Source organism: Ranitomeya imitator, chromosome 1 (genome assembly GCF_032444005.1).
Source record: "Ranitomeya imitator isolate aRanImi1 chromosome 1, aRanImi1.pri, whole genome shotgun sequence".
NCBI lineage: Eukaryota > Metazoa > Chordata > Amphibia > Anura > Dendrobatidae > Ranitomeya > Ranitomeya imitator.
The window spans coordinates 649165050-649183637 of record NC_091282.1 but is presented as its reverse complement, the minus strand read 5'-3'; the positions used below and the strand labels follow the sequence as shown (position 1 = coordinate 649183637).

The 18588-nt window shown below is 43.0% G+C and overlaps 1 protein-coding gene across 1 annotated transcript; it reads right to left on the bottom strand.

Moving 5' to 3' along the window:
- Positions 1-893: 893 nt before the first annotated feature.
- LOC138657999 (uncharacterized) lies at positions 894-18352 on the bottom strand. Its single transcript, XM_069745581.1, has 5 exons — positions 18049-18352; positions 16640-16942; positions 15778-15897; positions 15509-15540; positions 894-964 (listed from the first exon to the last, which is right to left on the bottom strand). The coding sequence occupies exons 1-5, from the start codon at positions 18338-18340 to the stop codon at positions 908-910; spliced, it is 804 nt and encodes a 267-aa protein (XP_069601682.1). The 5' UTR covers positions 18341-18352; the 3' UTR covers positions 894-907.
- Between the last annotated feature and the right edge of the window lie 236 nt (positions 18353-18588).

Sequence of the window (18588 nt, the reverse complement as noted above, 5' to 3'; positions counted from 1 at the left end):
TTAAGTTTTCTTTGCGGCGTGCCAGGGTGAGCAGGAACAGCAGCCCCTCGCCTTGACCACCACCTTGGCCACCTCACACATACACAGTTATTACTCTTTTTACAATCTGTTCTCTTGAGTAGCATTTATGATTGTTATGTATTGTTTATGTTGTATACATGAGTGCGGGCAACATTCTGCTTGTAGTCCCACTTTTTACCATATTTTGCATCAATAAAGTCTTTTTACTTTTCTAAGAATTGCTCTTTCGCTAATTTAGTTTGGAGCTTGCGTTCGGGAATTTTCTCTTTGTTTACCAATATAGTATAAGTAAAGACGTCAACTCAGGGAGCAAGGAATAAGCAGCTCCATATACTAAAGAATAAACTGACCCTTATCCAATGTCATCAGCGGCTCGTCCAGTGATTAGCACGTGAGGCGCGATGTTACATGTGCATCATGCCACAATGATGATGTCAGGCTGGCTAAAAAAATGAGAAGCCACTAATTTTATGATATAATAGGTGGCTTTCAGGGCTTCCATCAAGTGGGCACTGATTTAGCTGATGGACCAGTTGCTAGAATTCAATTCATAACAACTTTACCGACAGCACCAACAAATTCTGATTTGCTTAATGGTCTCTTCTTCCCTCTGCACACCAGACACACATATACAGTAACACTGATGATCAATAGAAAAAGAGGAATACAATAAATAATGTGAGCTGAGACACAATTTTTGGGCTCAATCAGCATAATAAATGTCTGGACATAATTTGGATCACAACTTAATAACACATGCAGAAAACAGAATGTTTAAAAAAAGAAAAATAATTGTTAAATTAAATATTTTTTATTAGAAGATACATCACAATACATTATTCAGTTCTTTTCATTCAGATAACATCTTTGTCTTTCACTGTTGAGGTTAATTTTTGAGTCCAGAAAGATGATTTATATTTAGCTCAGAATAGACTATTTCATTCTGGAAAAAAAAGAAAAAACAAAAATATGCAATCTTGTCTTATTTCTTTCGGTAAAATAAAATCTTTTGCTAGCTTTAGTGCCCCCTACTCAAGGTACCTTCACACTGAACGATATCGCTAGCCATCCGTGATGTTACAGCGTCCTGGCTAGCGATATCGTTGAGTTTGACAGGCAGCAGCGATCAGGATCCTGCTGTGCCATTGTTGGTCGGAGCAGAAAGTCCAGAACTTTATTTCGTCGCTGGATCACCCGCAGACATCGCTGAATCGGCGTGTGTGACGCTGATTCAGCAATGTCTTCACTGGTAACCAGGGTAAACATCGGGTTACTAAGCGCAGGGCCGCGCTTAGTAACCCAATGTTTACCCTGGTTACCAGCGTAAACGTAAAAAAAAACAAACACTACATACTTACATTCCGGTGTCTGTCCCTTGGCGCTCTGCTTCTCTGCACTGTGTAAGCGCCGGCCGGAAAGCAGAGCACAGCAGTGACGTCACCGGGGGACAGACACCAGAATGTAAGTATGTAGTGTTTTTTTTTTTTACTTTTACGCTGGTAACCAGGGTAAACATCGGGTTACTAAGCGCGGCCCTGCGCTTAGTAACCCGATGTTTACCCTGGTTACCAGGGGACTTCGCATAGTTGGTCGCTGGAGAGCTGTCTGTGTGACAGCTCTCCAGCGACCACACAGCGACGCTGCAGCGATCTGGATCATTGTCTAGATCGCTGCAGCATCGCTAAATGTGACGGTACCTTTACTCTGGGCTAATGTAAATGCTTATCATGTCCTGGTAAAACAACGAGGTTTAAACGCTTTAAAATCACAACTTTTGCTAAATATTTAGTTTTGTTCACATCCAAATTGTTTTATTGTTAAATTTGCTAGAACCAATACGTTTGCAGCAAAAACTCAGTTGTACAGTTAAAAATACATTTTGTCTTTAGAAATTTTTTGGCTTTAATGCACCCAACTGACTGTGTATATATAAATCTATGTCATGTGAAGACAGTAAACAAACAAAATAACCTTAAATTAATTCTTCAAAACCAAGATGTAAAACCATTCCTGCCTCTGAACTAATAGGAATAGTTATGATACATACAGTAATTAACAGTTTTTTTTAAAAGGAATTAGTGATGAGAGAGGGCATAACGACCATGGTCGCAGCAGTCGCTGCGGTAAAAGGGCCAAGTGAGTGAAGGGCGCAGTGACACCAGCAAATACTTTAGCTGAATGTACATCCTCAGACGCAATACAAGCTGCCGGCCAATCCGCATGGCAGTCACGTCATCAGCTCTTGTCATCTGCATGTTGAAGGCAACTGTTGGCTTCACTAGAGGACGCAGCATGACGGGAGAGCACAGGGAAGGTGAGTATAATGGTTTATTTATGTCTATACATTAAAGAACAGAATGGGGGACATATACCTGGATGAGGGATATATGCCAAGATGAGGGATATACAGCAAATATCAGGATGAAGCCCAAGATTAGGGACGTATACAAGGATGGGGCCAGGATGAGGGACATAAATACCAGGTTGGAGGACATACAGTGATGGAAATAATTATTTGATTCCTTGCTTATTTTGTAAGTTTTCCCATTTGACACAGACTTGAAGAGTCTATAATTTTAAGGGAAGGTTAATTTTAACACTGAGAGATAAAATATCAAAAATAAAATCCAGAAAATCGCATTGTATAAATTATATAAATGTATTTGCATTTTGCAGTGAGAAATAAGTATTTAATCCCTCTGGCAAACAAGACTTAATGCTTGGCAAAACCCTTGTTGGCAAGCACAGCAGTCAGATGTTTTTGTAGGTGATGATGAGGTTTGCACACGTCAGGAGGAATTTTGGTCCATTCCTCTTTGCAGATCATTTCTAACTCATTAAGATTTTGAGGCTGTCGCTTGGCAACTAGGAGCTTCAACTCCCTCCATAAGTTTTCTATGGGACTAAGGTCCGGAGACTGGCTAGGCCACTCCATGACCTAAAGGTGCTTCTTTTTAAGCCTCTTCTTCATTGCCTCGGCTGTATTTTTAGTGCCATTTTCTTCCTGGAATACCCGGTCACGACCCATTTTTAATGTCCTGGCAGAGGGAAGGAGGTTGTCACACAGGATTTTATGGTACATGGCTCCATCCATTCTCCCATTGATGCGGTGAAGTAGTCCTGTGCCCTTAGCAGAGAAACACCCCCAAAACATAATGTTTCCACTTCCATGCTTGTCAGTGGGGACCGTGCTCTTTGGGTGATAGGCAGCATTTCTCTTCCTCCAAACACGGCGAATTGAATTAATGCGAAAGAGCTCAATTTTTGTCTCATCTGACCACAGCACCTTCTCCCAATCACTCACAGAATCATTCAAGTGTTCATTGGCAAACTTCAGATGGGCCTGCAGATGTGCCTTCTTGAGCAGGGGCACCTTGCGGGCACTGCAGGATTTTAAACCTTTACCGCATGTGTTACCAATGATTGTCTTGGTGACTGTGGTCCCAGCTGCCTTGAAATCATTAACAAGTTCCCCCTTGAACCTTTAGGCTGATCTCTCACCTTCCTCATGATCAAGGATACCCCACAAGGTGAGATTTTGCATAGTGCCCAAGATTGATGTCGATTGACAGTCATTTCGAATTTCTTCCATTTTCTTACTATTGCACCAACAGTTGTCTCCTTCTCACCCAGCGCCCTACATGTGGTTTTGTAGCCCATTCCAGCTTTGTCCAGGTCTATGATCTTGTCCCTGACATCCTTATAAAGCTCTTTGGTCTTGACCACGTTGTAGAGGTTAGAACCTGGCTAATTAATTAAGTCTGTGGACAAGGGTCTTTTATAAAGGTGACTATGCAAGACAGGTGTCTTTAATGCAGGTAATGAGCTGATTAGAAGCGTCTACCTGGTCTGTAGAAGCCAGAACTCTTAATGCTTGGTAAGGGATCAAATACTTATTTCTCACTGCAAAATGCAAATACATTTGTATAATTTACACAATGTGATTTTCTGGATTTTATTTTTTATATTCTATCTCTCAATGTTAAAATTAACCTACCCTTAAAATTATAGACTCTTCTTCATGTCTTTGTTAATGGGGAAAACTTACAAAATGAGCAAGTGATCAAATAATTATTTCCTTCACTGTATATGTATACATACAGCTCTGCCAAAAATCAAGAGACCACTGCAAAATGTTCGGTTTGTCTGATTTTTCTCTTTATAGGTATATTTTTTGAGTTAAATGTAAATTTGTCATTTATTCTATAAACTACTGACAACACGTCTCCGAATTTGCAAGCAATACATTTTTAATTTTTTTTCTGAAAAGGAGAAATCGTCAAAATTTAAAAAAAAAAAAACCCAGTGCTTTCAGACTTCAAATAATGCAAAGAAAACAAGTTCATAATCATTAAGAAACAACAATACTAATGTTTTAACTAAGGACGAGTTCAGAAATCAATATTTTGTGGAATAACCATGATTTTTAATCACAGCTTTCATGCGTCTTGGCATGCTTTCCACCAGTCTTTCACACTGCTCCTGGCGCAAAAATTTAAGCAATTCTTTGTATGATGGCTTATGATTATCCATCATCTTCTTGATTACATTCCAGAGGTTTTCAATAGGGTTCAGGTCTGGAGATTGGACTGCCCATGACAGAGTTTTTATGTGGTGATCTCTTAATTAATTTTTGCCAGAGCTGTATATATACACACCAGAAAGAGTTACATACAGTGGGTACGGAAAGTATTCAAACCCCCTTAAATTTTTCACTCTTTGCTTCATTGCAGCCATTTGGTAAATTCAAAAATGTTCATTTTTTTCTCATTAATGTACACTCTGCTCCCCATCTTGACTCAAAACCCCCCAGAAATGTAGAGATTTTTGCATAGTTATTAGAAAAGAAAAACTGAAATATCACTTGGTCGTAAGTATTCAGACCCTTTGCTCAGACACTCATATTTAAGTCACATGCTGTGCATTTCCGTATGATCCTCCTTGAGATGGTTCTACTCCTTCATTGGAGTCCAGCTGTGCTTATTTAAACTGATAGGACTTTATTTGGAAAGGCACACACCTGTCTATATAAGACCTTACAGTTCATGTCAGATCAAATGAGAATCATGAGGTCAAATGATCTGGCTAAGGAGCTCAGAGATAGAATTGTGGCAAGGCACAGATCTGGCCAAGGTTACAAAAGAATTTCTGTAGTACTCAAGATTCCTAAGAGCACAGTGGCCTCAATATTCCTTAAATGGAAGAGATTTGGGACCACCAGAAGTCTTCCTAGACCTGGGCTTCCAGCCAAACTGAGCAATCGTGGGAGATGAGCCTTGGTGAGAGATGTAAAGAACAACCCCAAGATCACTGTGACTGAGCTCCAGAAATGCAGTAGGGAGATGGGAGAAAGTTCCACAAAGTCAACTATCACTGCAGCCCACCACCAGTCGGGCCTTTATGACAGAGTGGCTTAATAGAAGCCTCTCCTCAGTGCAAGACATATGAAAGCCCGCATAGAGTTTGTTAAAAAACACATGAAGGACTCCCAGACTATGAGAAATAAGGTTTTCTGGTCTGATGAGATGAAGATAGACCTTTTTGGTGATAAGTCTAAGTGGTATGTTTGGAGAAAACCAGACAATGATCATCACCTGCCCAATACAATTCCAACTGTGAAACATGGTCGTGGCAGCATCATGCTATGGGGGTGTTTTTCAGCTGCTGGGACAGGACAACTGGTTGCCATTGAATGAAACATGAATGCAGCCAAGTACAGAGATATCCTGGAGGATAACCTCTTCCAGAGTGCTCTGGACCTCAGACTTGGCTGAAGGTTCACCTTCCAACAAGACAATGACCCTAAGCATACTGCTAAAATAACAAAGGAGTGGTTTTAGAACAACTCTGTGACCATTCTTGACTGGCCCAGCCAGAGCCCTGACATAAACCTAATTGAGCATCTCTGGAGAGACCTCAAAATAGCTATCCACCAACGATCATCATCCAACCAGATGGAACTGGAGAGGATCAGCAAGGAAGAATGGCAGAGGATCCCCAAATCCAGGTGTAAAAAACTTGTTGCATCATTCCCAAGAAGACTCATGGCTGTACTAGCTCAAAAGGGTGCTTCTACTCAATACTGAGCAAAGGGTCTGAATACTTATGACCATGTGATATTTCAGTTTTTCTTTTTTAATAAATTAGCAAAAATTTCTACATTTTTTTTTCAGTCAAGATGTGGTGCAGAGTGTACAGTAATGAGAAAAAAAATGAACTTTTTTGAATTTACCAAATGGCTACAATGAAACAAAGAGTGAAAAATTTAAACGGTTCTGAATAATTTCCATACCCACTGTATATATACGAGGAAGGAGGACATTATTTATATATATATATATATATATATATATATATATATATATACAGTACAGACCAAAAGTTTGGACACGCCTTCTCATTTAAAGATTTTTCTGTATTTTCATGACTATGAAAATTGTACATTCACACTGAAGGCATCAAAACTATGAATTAACACATGTGGAATTATATACCGTATATACTCGAGTATAAGCCGACCCGAGTATAAGCCGACCCCCCTAATTTTGCCACAAAAAACTGGGAAAACTTATTGACTCGAGTATAAGCCTAGGGTAGAAAATGCAGCATTTACCGGTGAATTTCAAAAATAAAAATAGATGCTCCATACCGTTCATTATTGCCCCATAGATGCTCCATATACAACTGTGCTATATAGAATGCTCTGCACCGTTGATTATGGCCCCATAGATGCTCCTTATAATGCTGTGCCATATATGCTCTGCACCTTTGATTATGGCCCCATAAATGCTCCTTATAATGCTGTGCCATATATGCTCTGCACCTTTGATTATGGCCCCATAGGTGCTCCTTAGAATGCTGTGCCCCATATATGCTCTGCACCTTTATGGCCCCATAGGTGCTCCTTATAATGCTGTGCCCCATATATGCTCTGCACCTTTATGGCCCCATAGGTGCTCCTTAGAATGCTGCTGGTGCTGCCATAAAAAAAAAAAAAAAATCACATACTCACCTCTCTTCTCAGGACGCCGGCGCTTTCAATAATTACCTGCTCCTCGTGCGGCTCCGTCTCCAGCACTGACGCTCAGCAGAGGGCGCGCACTGACTACGTCACAGCGCCCTCTAACCTGAGCGTCACTGCTAGAGGACGCTGCAGATGGAGCCGGAGCGAGGAGCAGGTAATTATAGCGCTGCGCTCCCCTTACCTGCTGCAGCGCGGTCCCTGCAGTCCCTGGCTTCTCCGGCGCTGCAGCTTCTTCCTGTAATTGAGCGGTCACATGGCACCGATCATTTACAGCAATGAATATGCGGCTCCTCCCCTATGGGGGTGGAGCTGCCTATTCATTTCTGTAATGAGCGGTGCCATGTGACCGCTCAGTGTAGGAAGAATCTGCAGCGCCGGAGAAGCAGGGACTGCAGGGACCGCGCTGGGAGCAGGTAAGTATGACTACATAGCCCCCGCTCTCCCTCCCCTGCTGACACCCGGGTATATGACTCGAGTATAAGCCGAGAGGGGGACTTTCAGCCCCAAAAAATGGGCTGAAAATCTCAGCTTATACTCGAGTATATACGGTACTTAACAAAAAAGTGTGAAACAACTGAAAATATGTCTTATATTCTAGGTTCTTCAAAGTAGCCACCTTTTGCTTTGATGACTGCTTTCCACGTGTGTTAATTCATAGTTTTGATGCCTTCAGTGTGAATGTACAATTTTCATAGTCATGAAAATACAGAAAAATCTTTAAATGAGAAGGTGTGTCCAAACTTTTGGTCTGTAGTATATATATATATATATATATATATATATATACTAGATGGCAGCCCGATTCTAAAGAATCGGGAGTCTAGAATCCATATATACTTTATTTATTCAAATGTAAGAATAATACAATTAATAAATAATAGTAAGAAAGAACAAAAATAATAGGCAGTATATGGAGAAAACACCAAACAAAAGTTCAAAATTGGTGTGAAAATGTCACTGAACCACTTCACAACTAAATATATATAGTTTTGGTAAATGGTATTATCATTTTTTTGACGAAATTCGGCAGGAGCTTGAAGAGCAACGTCACTGGGCCGCCTCCACGCAGTAGAAACTTGCTGTGAGGTAAAAATTCAAAAATCACACCAAAATGGCGGGCGGAGTGTGTCACAGTACGGCACGTTTCTGATTGGTCGCTCGTAGCAGGCGGCAACCAATCAGACACTGGACACTGTTGACGTCACTTATCTCCGGACATTAGCTCCGGACATTAGCTCCGGACATTATCTCCGCACATTAGCTCCGGACATTAGCTCCGGACATTAGCTCCGGACAAAGCCACGGAAGTTGGCAGAAATTGCAGGAAGTAGTATTCTAGGCAATTAATCTCCGGACATTAGCTCCGGACATTAGCTCCGGACATTAGCTCCGGACATTAGCTCCGGACAAAGCCACGGAAGTTGGCACAAATTGCAGGAAGTAGTATTCTAGGCAATTATATATTAGATATATGTTAGGAGTCGAGTTTCTTCTGCTGCACAAGGGGAATCTTGATCCGTGTCTGCTGCGGTCTCCCATTCTGCATCAGCCGCAGATGGGTCTGCTCAGCGGAGGCGTCGCTCCCAGCGTCTCGCTGGGACTGATTCTGTGCAAAGGGTTACTACTGCCTTTTCTGGCCCTCCTGTTGTACCCTGCACTGATCTGCGGCGAGCAGGCTTCTCTGGGACTAAGTCCTTATTTACACTCACTGAGCATGCCCAGGACAAGGTCTCCCGTTGGAGATCGAGGGTCACATGCTCAGGTACTGCAGCACATCCCATTGGTCCTCCAGGAAGGTCCTGAAAGGGCAAAACTTCGGTAGTAGCTTCCTGTGCTGCAACTATATAAGCTGCGCATGACCGCACGGCCATGCGCTAGTATTGTATTATGTGTGTGTGTAGATGGATGTATGTCGAAGGATGAAAGCTCCCAAATATCCCATTCCTAGTGTTGTTGTCTGTTTGTGAATGGAGGTAGCTATCTAGCGCCCGACTAGCCATCAGCACGTAACACACATTACAGCGTCCAGTTGCTGTGTCCGCCAGTACGGCGCCGTGCGCTTTCTCTGCGCTTTCCTGACCCAAGCCTGGGTGGTTAGTGGCGTCCGTCAGTGCGGCACCGCACGCACTCTCGTGCCTTTATATATTATTATTTACGTTTCTCTGACACCCCAGTTGCGGTGTCGAGCGCATGAGGTCTTCTGAACTCAAATCTCCAGTCTGGGGTTTGAGATTAGAGACTCCTTGCTTGCGCTCTATGTGCGGTACCGCGGTCCTGTGACGCAACAGGGTCGCTTTCTTCACACAGGGTGAAGTTAACCCATGTGTGTATTTTTATAGTACCGCCATATAGTCCATCTCTACTAGCAGCAGGGTTTTTACCTGCATGGTGGACCCCAGACTGCGAACGCACCTAGTTCCATACCATCTTATACTTGGTGCGTTCCGCCAGTCCATAACATAATACTAGCGCCAGGGTCTGGCTAGTAAATGGCAGACATTCAGCAATCTTTGCGGTATATCCAGCAGCTGGAGGGTAGGTTGGCGTCTCTCGAGAGCTCAACCTCAGCTGTGGATGTTACCGCAGTTGCTGTACAGGCTGCTAGCGTGGCTGCAGCAACTTTGTCCACTGCCACCCCTGTTCTGACATTATCTCGCCTCCCATTGCCAGAAATATTTTCTGGAGATTGCAAGACTTGTAGGGGATTCGTGAGTCAGTGCTCTATTCATCTCGAGCTCCTGGCTGCACGTTTTCCTACAGAACGGGCTAAGGTGGGATTTATTGTGTCTCTCTTGTCGGACAGGGCGTTGGAGTGGGCTACACCGCTGTGGGAACGTGGTGATCATGTGGTGCAGAGTGCTCCGCTATTCCTGAGCACTCTGAAAAAGGTCTTTTTAGGACCTCAAGTCACCCATGACACAGTGCTCCAACTACTGGCATTAACTCAGGGTGAGTCCTTGGTCAGCCATTTTTCCGTCTGCTTCCGTACTTTAGCTTCCGAGCTGGAGTGGTCGGATAAGGCCCTTATCCCCATATTTTGGAGGGGCCTGGCTGATCACGTTAAGGACGCTCTGGCCACTAGGGAGATTCCTGCCACACTGGAGGAATTAATATCTATCTCTACTCGTATTGACCTCCGTTTTAACGAGCGGAGGTTGTAGCGAGCCCAGTGTAGGCAAAGGTTTCGGCTGGCTCCCACCTTCGCCAAACCTTTGGAATCTCCAGTCCAGGCATCTGAGTCACATAAGACCTTAGAGGTGACACGAGCAGGATCCAAATCTCAGTCCGCCCGTGCACACAAGGTCCGTCATGTTTGCCAGCAGTCAGGACATCTTGCCTCCAAGGGTCCTCAGCGGTCGGGGAAACGTCAGCGTCTAGTGGCAGTTGGAGGAGGTACACTAGACACGGCGACGTTTGCCTCAAAGTTGTCCTTCAAGGGGACAATTACCATAGGCCCATCCACTCTTACGGTCGAGCTATGCATGGATTCTGGGGCAGAGGGTAACTTTATGTCTTCCGCTTTTGCCCAGCATCACGCAATACCCTTGGTGATGCTCGCCAAGCCAGTAACCGTTCGAGTGGTAAATGGGTCAACACTACCCTCACAGATTACCCACCAAACCATTCCTTTCACGCTTTCTGTGTCTCCATCACATCAGGAGATAATCTCCCTATTAGTCATTCCTGAGGGAATTGATGAGGTCCTGTTGGGGATACCATGGCTTCGCTACCATTCTCCTCATATTGAGTGGTCCTCTGGGAGAATTTTGGGATGGAGTAAATCCTGCGAGGGTAGATGTCAGAGGGAGTGCGTTCAGGTTGCTACTACACAGGTACCCACAGATCTTTCCTCTCTCCCCAAGCACTATTGGCCCTATGCAGACGTGTTCTCCAAAAGAGCAGCGGAGACCCTTCCGCCTCACCGCCCCTATGACTGTCCTATTGACCTCTTGCCTGGTGCTGAGCCTCCCCGGGGTCGAGTCTATCCGTTATCTCTCCCGGAGACGGAGGCAATGTCTCAGTACATCCAAGAGAATCTGGCAAGAGGATTCATTAGGAAGTCAGTGTCACCGGCAGGGGCTGGGTTCTTCTTCGTACAGAAGACTGGAGACTTACGTCCATGCATAGACTATAGGGGTCTTAACGCCATCACCGTTAAGAACAAGTACCCATTACCCCTGATATCTGAGCTTTTTGATAGGCTACGGGGAGCAAGGGTATTTACAAAGCTAGATCTGCGGGGTGCTTACAACCTGATTCGCATCCGTGAGGGGGATGAATGGAAGACGGCTTTTAACACCAGGGATGGGCACTATTAATATCTGGTGATGCCCTTCGGGCTCTGTAATGCCCCAGCCGTTTTCCAAGACTTTGTGAACGACATCTTCCGAGATATGCTCACCACCTCGGTCGTAGTCTATCTGGATGATATTCTCATCTACTCTCCAGATATTGACTGCCATCGGAGAGATGTTCGCAAAGTCTTCGACCTCTTATGGGCAAACTCCCTCTACGGCAAGTTGGAGAAGTGTGTGTTTGAGCAGGAGTCCTTGCCTTTCCTTGGTTATATCGTCTCTGCCCAGGGTTTGGCTATGGATCCTGCCAAGCTACAGGCTGTGATGGACTGGCAGGAACCCCATTCTCTTAAAGCGGTGCAGCGCTTTATGGGGTTCATTAATTACTATCACCAGTTCATTCCACACTTCTCAACTTTGGTAGCTCCCTTGGTTGCCCTCACCAAGAAGGGAGCAAATCCCAAGTTGTGGTCAGAGGAGGTCTCCAAAGCCTTTCTCTTGATCAAGTCACACTTCGCTAGCGCTCCCATCCTACTTCGCCCCGATGTAGATAAACCATTTATCTTGGAGGTGGATGCCTCATCCGTTGGTGCTGGAGCAGTCCTTTACCAAAAGGATGCTCAAGGTCGGAAGCATCCTTGCTTCTTCTTCTCCAAGACCTTCACACCAGCGGAGAGGAATTATTCCATCGGGGACAGGGAGTTGCTAGCCATGAAGTTGGCTTTTTCTGAGTGGAGACACCTCTTGGAGGGAGCTTGCTTTCCCTTCCAAGTCTTCACTGACCACAAGAACTTGGTATATCTACAAACGGCCCAGCGGCTGAATTCTCGCCAGGCTAGATGGTCCCTGTTCTTCTCCCGGTTCCATTTTACTCTCCATTTTCTCTCCGGGGAGAAGAACGTTTGTGCCGACGCTCTCTCCCGCTCCGTAGTGTCATCTGAGGAGGAGGAGGAGCCCCGGCTTATTGTCCCTTCTGAGAGCCTGAGAACTGTAGCTCCGGTTTCGCTAGAGTCTGTGCCCCCGGGCAAGACTTTCGTGCCAGCTAACTTGGGCTCATTCCTCCAGAGTGGGTGGGCATTTTGGGACCAAGAGGACATCTGAGCTTTTGGCGAGAACATACTGGTGGCCGCATATGGCCCGAGATGTCAGGGACTATATCCAGGCGTGCGTTTCTTGCGCCCAGAATCGGTCTCCAACGGCCTGCTGGGTTGCTTTACCCTCTACCGGTGGCAGACAGGCCCTGGGAGATGGTCGGTATGGACTTCGTGGTGGGCTTACCCAAGTCGCGTGGCTGCTCCATCATTTGGGTTGTCACCGACCATTTCTCTAAGATGGTGCACTTGGTGCCGCTTCCTCAGTTACCTTCTGCACGGGCTTTGGCGGTGTTGTTCATTAAGCACATTTTCCGATTGCATGGTATGCCTGATAAGATTGTCAGCGATCGGGGTCCCCAGTTTGCGTCTCGGTTTTGGAGAGAGCTCTGCCATTTACTCAGCATAGAGTTGAACCTCTCCTCTGCATACCATCCCGAGACGAATGGGTTGGTGGAGAGAACCAACCAGACTCTGGTGACATATTTGTGACATTTCGTCTCTGCTAGGCAGGATGACTGGGCATCTTTGCTACCTATTTGCCTTGAACAACGCCGTAGCCGATTCCACTGGTCAGACTCCTTTTCTCCTTAATTACGGCCAGCATCCGCGTGTCCCTGTGCCCATGCCCATGTCATCCACCGATTCTAGGGTGGCAGACTGGGCGGTGGAGGCGCGTGACATCTGGGACCACACACAGGATGCCATCCGGGCCTCCAAGGAGAGAATGAGGGTTTCGGCTGATACACACCGGCGCCCCGCTCCGATCTTTGCTCCTGGCGACTTAGTGTGGCTCTCCGCTCGTAACAACAGGCTGTAGTTGAGTCCACTAAGTTTGCTCCTCGCTACATTGGCCCGTTTAAGGTTTTGGAACAGGTCAACCCTGTGGTCTACCGTTTGGCTATTCCTCCACGCCTTGGTATCACTGATACTTTTCACGTTTCCCTCTTAAAGCCCGTTCATTTGTCCCGGTTTTCTGAGTCATCTGCTGGGACAGCGGGTTCATCCATGGATGAGTTTGAGGTGAATGCTATTGTGGGGTGCAAGGTGGTACGTGGCAAGAAATTTTATCTGGTGGACTGGAAGGGTCACGGCCCAGAGGATAGAACCTGGGAGCCTGTGGAGCGCATTCGGGCTCCGCTGCTTATTGCAGCTTTTGAGTGTAGTGAGGCTCAAGGAGGAGGGGGCTCTAGGAGGGGGGTAATGTTAGGAGTCGAGTTTCCTCTGCTGCACAGGGGGAGTCTCGATCCGTGTCTGCTGCGGTCTCCCATTCTGCATCGGCCACAGTGGGGTCTGCTCAGCGGAGGCGGCGCTCCCAGCGTCTCGCTGGGACTGATTCTGTGCAAAGGGTTACTACTGCCTTTTCTGGCCCTCCTGTTGTACCCTGCACTGATCTGCGGCGAGCAGGCTTCTCTGGGACTAAGTCCTTATTTACACTCACTGAGCATGCCCAGGGCAAGGTCTCCCGTTGGAGATCGAGGGTCACATGCTCAGGTACTGCAGCACATCCCATTGGTCCTCCAGGAAGGTCCTGAAAGGGCAAAACTTCGGTAGTAGCTTCCTGTGCTGCAACTATATAAGCTGCGCATGACCGCACGGCCATGCGCTAGTATTGTCTTGATATTATGTGTGTGTAGATGGATGTATGTCAAAGGATGAAAGCTCCTAAATATCGTATTCCTAGTGTTGTTGTCTGTTTGTGAATGGATGTAGCTATCTAGCGCCCGACTAACCATCAGCACGTAACACACATTACAGCGTCTAGTTGCTGTGTCCACCAGTACGGCGCCGTGCGCTTTCTCTGCGCTTTCCTGACCCAAGCCTGGGTGGTTAGTGGCGTCCATCAGTGCGTCACCGCACGCACTCTCGTGCCTTTATATATTATTATTTACGTTTCTCTGACACCCAGTTGCGGTGTCGAGCGCATGAGTCCTTCTGAACTCAAATCTCCAGTCTGGGGTTTGAGATTAGAGACTCCTTGCTTGCGCTCTATGTGCGGTACCGCGGTCCTGTGACGCAACAGGGTCGCTTCCTTCACACAGGGTGAAGTTAACCCATGTGTGTATTTTTATAGTACTGCCATATAGTCCGTCTCTACTAGCAGCAGGGTTTTTACCTGCACGGTGGACCCCGGACTGCGAACGCACCTAGTTCCATACCATCTTATACTTGGTGCGTTCCGCCAGTCCATAACATATATATATATATATATATATATATATATATATATATATATATATATATATATATATATATTAGGATTGCACGTGACCCAGTCCAAATTTTGCATGGGGGCACATCAAACTCTAGATATGCCACTTGTGATGAGTAAACTTCTTGATGCTCAAAGTAAATGACTCTGCATAATTTTGCTAAGTAATTTGAGTTGCAGCTAATTGATTTGCCACAAATTAAAAATATTTGAAAGCCATTAATTGCCCTGAAAACAATGTGTATGTGTTATTGAATTGAAGCAGCATTATAATCACATAGTTCAAGCAAACAGCGGTTGCCAACTATGTGTCCCTCTTTGTTCATGTCTCGCAAACACAGTGACTCTCCTTTTTCTCTCTACTTATCAATTACAACTGTAAAATTCTCTCCTCCTCACACACTAATCTTCTTCACTGCTGTACTGTCACACACTATCTGTAATGTCTATTCAGTACTTTATGGCTTTCTCTCCCTATATCTATGGCAAAGCTGTGAGTTGTGATATCCTCTCACTGTCCAGATACACGATAAAATGGCTACTGCATTTTTTGCTTTTATACTGACTTTGATTAAGTTAATTTCCTCATCTCTATAAAGAATTTTTTTATGATCACATATTGAGGAATTGCCTAATGAATGGACAGTCCTTCTGCGATGTGGTTATGTTGACAGCGCCTCTAAATACTGAATGCTGTTATTCTAGTAGAAGAACCCAAAATGCTTTCATCCTTTGGTCCTTGCCTCTGATGAAAAATCTGTTTATTAGTATGTGGTTGGCAAATATTAGAGATGACTAAATGCAGTCTCCGTGAAGGCTATAGTTTTGGTCTGCTCTTCTATTTTACTAAATATATGATATTTACCTCAGTTACAGGTTTCTTGGGAGTTTTATTTTCTGCAATATATAAAAAAATAATGAATGAAGACAAATTGCAAATTGGGTTACATTTAGTTGTGAACTATACTCTAAGAGGTGTATCAGTTGGCACGTTTGTATATATGTTCAAGGCCTAATATTCACAAATTCTGAAGAAGGCAATTTTTTGAAAAAAGGATATCACTGACAGACAGTAAAAGGCACCTGTTGTAGAAGATCAGGTGTCCTGTTATCCCTTATTCATTCATGTGTTACCTGTTAGCTTCAGAGTTCTGCTAAGATGAAGAAGCAAAGTCATTACCAATAAAATCCCAGCAGTCACCACTGGTATCAGGAAGCTTTGGCATTTCGAGGTAACATTTTCACTGATCTCATCTGTAAAATGTCAAAAACATGAAAATTTGAAGATGAAAATTCATTTTTTAAATACAATTACCATTTTTCTTTGTAGATTTTACCTAACATTATCCTCATAAAGTTGAGCCAATAAAGCCAACATTCTAATATGGTCCTAATTTCATCAACATTCTATTCAGAGCTCACAAAAGGCATGATTTCAACAGCTAAGTTCGATGTGTGGACAAGCTGCAGGTCTCCTGACCTGAACAGTCTCTACAGTATATACAGTATGACGCTGTTGAGTTTGAATTAGGAAACAAATAGCTAGTCTAGATTTTGTTACTTATACTCAGACTGTGAATGTTGGATGTGCAAAATCATCCTTACACAGACAAATTGCATTAAGAAAAAAGTAGATTAGTAAAGTGTAAACATGATCAGATTCATCCAAATTTTGACTGGAATAATATAATCTTGCTAACATTGACTTGCAAATCAATATAATGTATGAATCAGAACCTTTCTCCACCAAAATGTCCATATCCCATCATTTAATAGCTACACTGTACAAACTTTATTTATCAGTCTACGATCTTGCTAATTTATGATTTGGTGGATGGACCTTGGTTAAAGTTGGCAGTTACGAAGGTCCCATTATTACTAGTAATTAGAAATAAACACATTCTAATCATACTATGAGAGGACTTGAAGATTCTAAAATTTTAGCATATTCAGTGATTTGATTGCATGACTTAAATTTTCTTGGATTCGATCTTACATTTATCTGGAACACTCCCTTGGATACTGAAAGAAGAGGTATTGAACCAAGCTTCGCAAGTCATTTTTTCCCCATGTTTCCAGTTGTCCTTGGGAAGGGAGATTACGTTCATTATGGTCCATGATCCATTTGGTTTTTCTCGAGAGATTATCCGACCCTTGTGATAAATTCCTGATATGTTCCAGTATACGTGAACTGTATTATGAGCCGAAAGTACCACACAAGCCAAATGTAAAGACCTATGATGATTCCATGGGTGGAGATGACTAAGAATATGAACAGATGTTCTGAAGGTGGATCTGTCTGCAAATGTGAAATGTGGGCAGCATTGAATAGATTTTACATTTATATGATTTATACTTCTATAATAACAATCTTTTTCCTATGGACTCCTGATATTTTTTGGTCAAATTCTGCATTTAGATGTTGATGTAGAAAGGGTAAAACAAGATGAGGATAAGAAGAAAATAGAGATCAAGAAAACTCAAAGGAAATTAATTAAGAAGAGAAGGAATAGAAGAACAAGTAAAAGGAGAAAACTAGTAAATATGATTATGCGTAAAATGATCACGCAGAACTGTTTACTAAGAAAATTGTATTGTTTCTATATGTGACAAATATTTGCTTTATTGTATATGGAGATATTGCTAGTTTAGGTATACATTTGTGTAGGGTCTCACTTTATTAAACCCTTAACATATATGTCTCCATTTATTCTGAAAAATCTTTTACATTTTGGGTGTTCTCTAAAAAAATAAAAACATAGAAATATAAAAAAAGGAATATTCACATCCCCTTTTCTGATTATGTAAATAAAAAAGTTACAAAAAGCAAAATATTTTATTTTATTATATTCCAAAATACCAACATAAGATAATATTTATCCTGCTAAGTGAACATCACAAAAAATATAAAAATCGCTGTTTTTTTGCCTACTAAGAAACTAAATAAAAAGAAATTAGAAAGTAAAAATGAAACACTGCCAAAATGGTTCCAATAAAAGCTACAGCTTTCAGAATCTATAAAAAAGCTATCACATAACTCGACCAAAACATAAAAATACAGCTGTAGAAATGTGTTTTCCTCCTAATTGTATAGATCTTCATAATACAGCTAAAATGCATTTTACTTTGCACAGTAAATTTTGTAACAAAAAATAACACCCTCAAAAACAAGGGCAAAATGGATTTTTTTAATTAATTCCATCCTATTTTTTTCGGTTTTGCTAAAACATTATTCAGTAAATGTAATAACGCTGCATAAATATTTAAGTTATGCAGAAAAAGGCAAGAATTTATTTGGTTATGTTGATGGGAAAATAAAAAGGTTTTGGCCACTAGAACATAAGAAAGAAACAAATTAAAGGAAAACAATTACAGTACTTTGTTCTTAAAGGGTAGTCATCTTACCTCCAACAATAAGATTTGTTCCATTACCAAATTTATCTAAACAAGAAGAATAACAATACGCACAGTAATAGAATCCACTGTCATTGGTTTGTACATGATATATCTCCAGGCTGGCAGTGTATTTATCTTGTTTACAGACATATTTGTGTGTATCATTATCAGTTGAACATGACTTCACACGGATTGGGGCTTCACTGCTTCTCCATTTTCTATGATACCAGGACGTTTTAGTTATGATGTCTAAGTCTTCGTTGGACACACAAGTAATGACAGCCATACCATTAACATCCATTATTGCAATGTTCTGTGGCTGAGTCAAAACCATTTGACCCGTGATCCCTGTAAGAGGAGATACCAGACATTTAATGGCGTGCAGAGACCAGTCTTGCCACCTACGTTTCAGTGAAGAAAAATCTTAATACTTGATTATACCAGACATTTTAGACAATTGTTTGCTTCCAGCTTTGCGAGAACAACTTATAGAACACTCTTTTTGTTCCTCATGACTGTGACCATTATACAAGATCCAGAAAAGCTTGG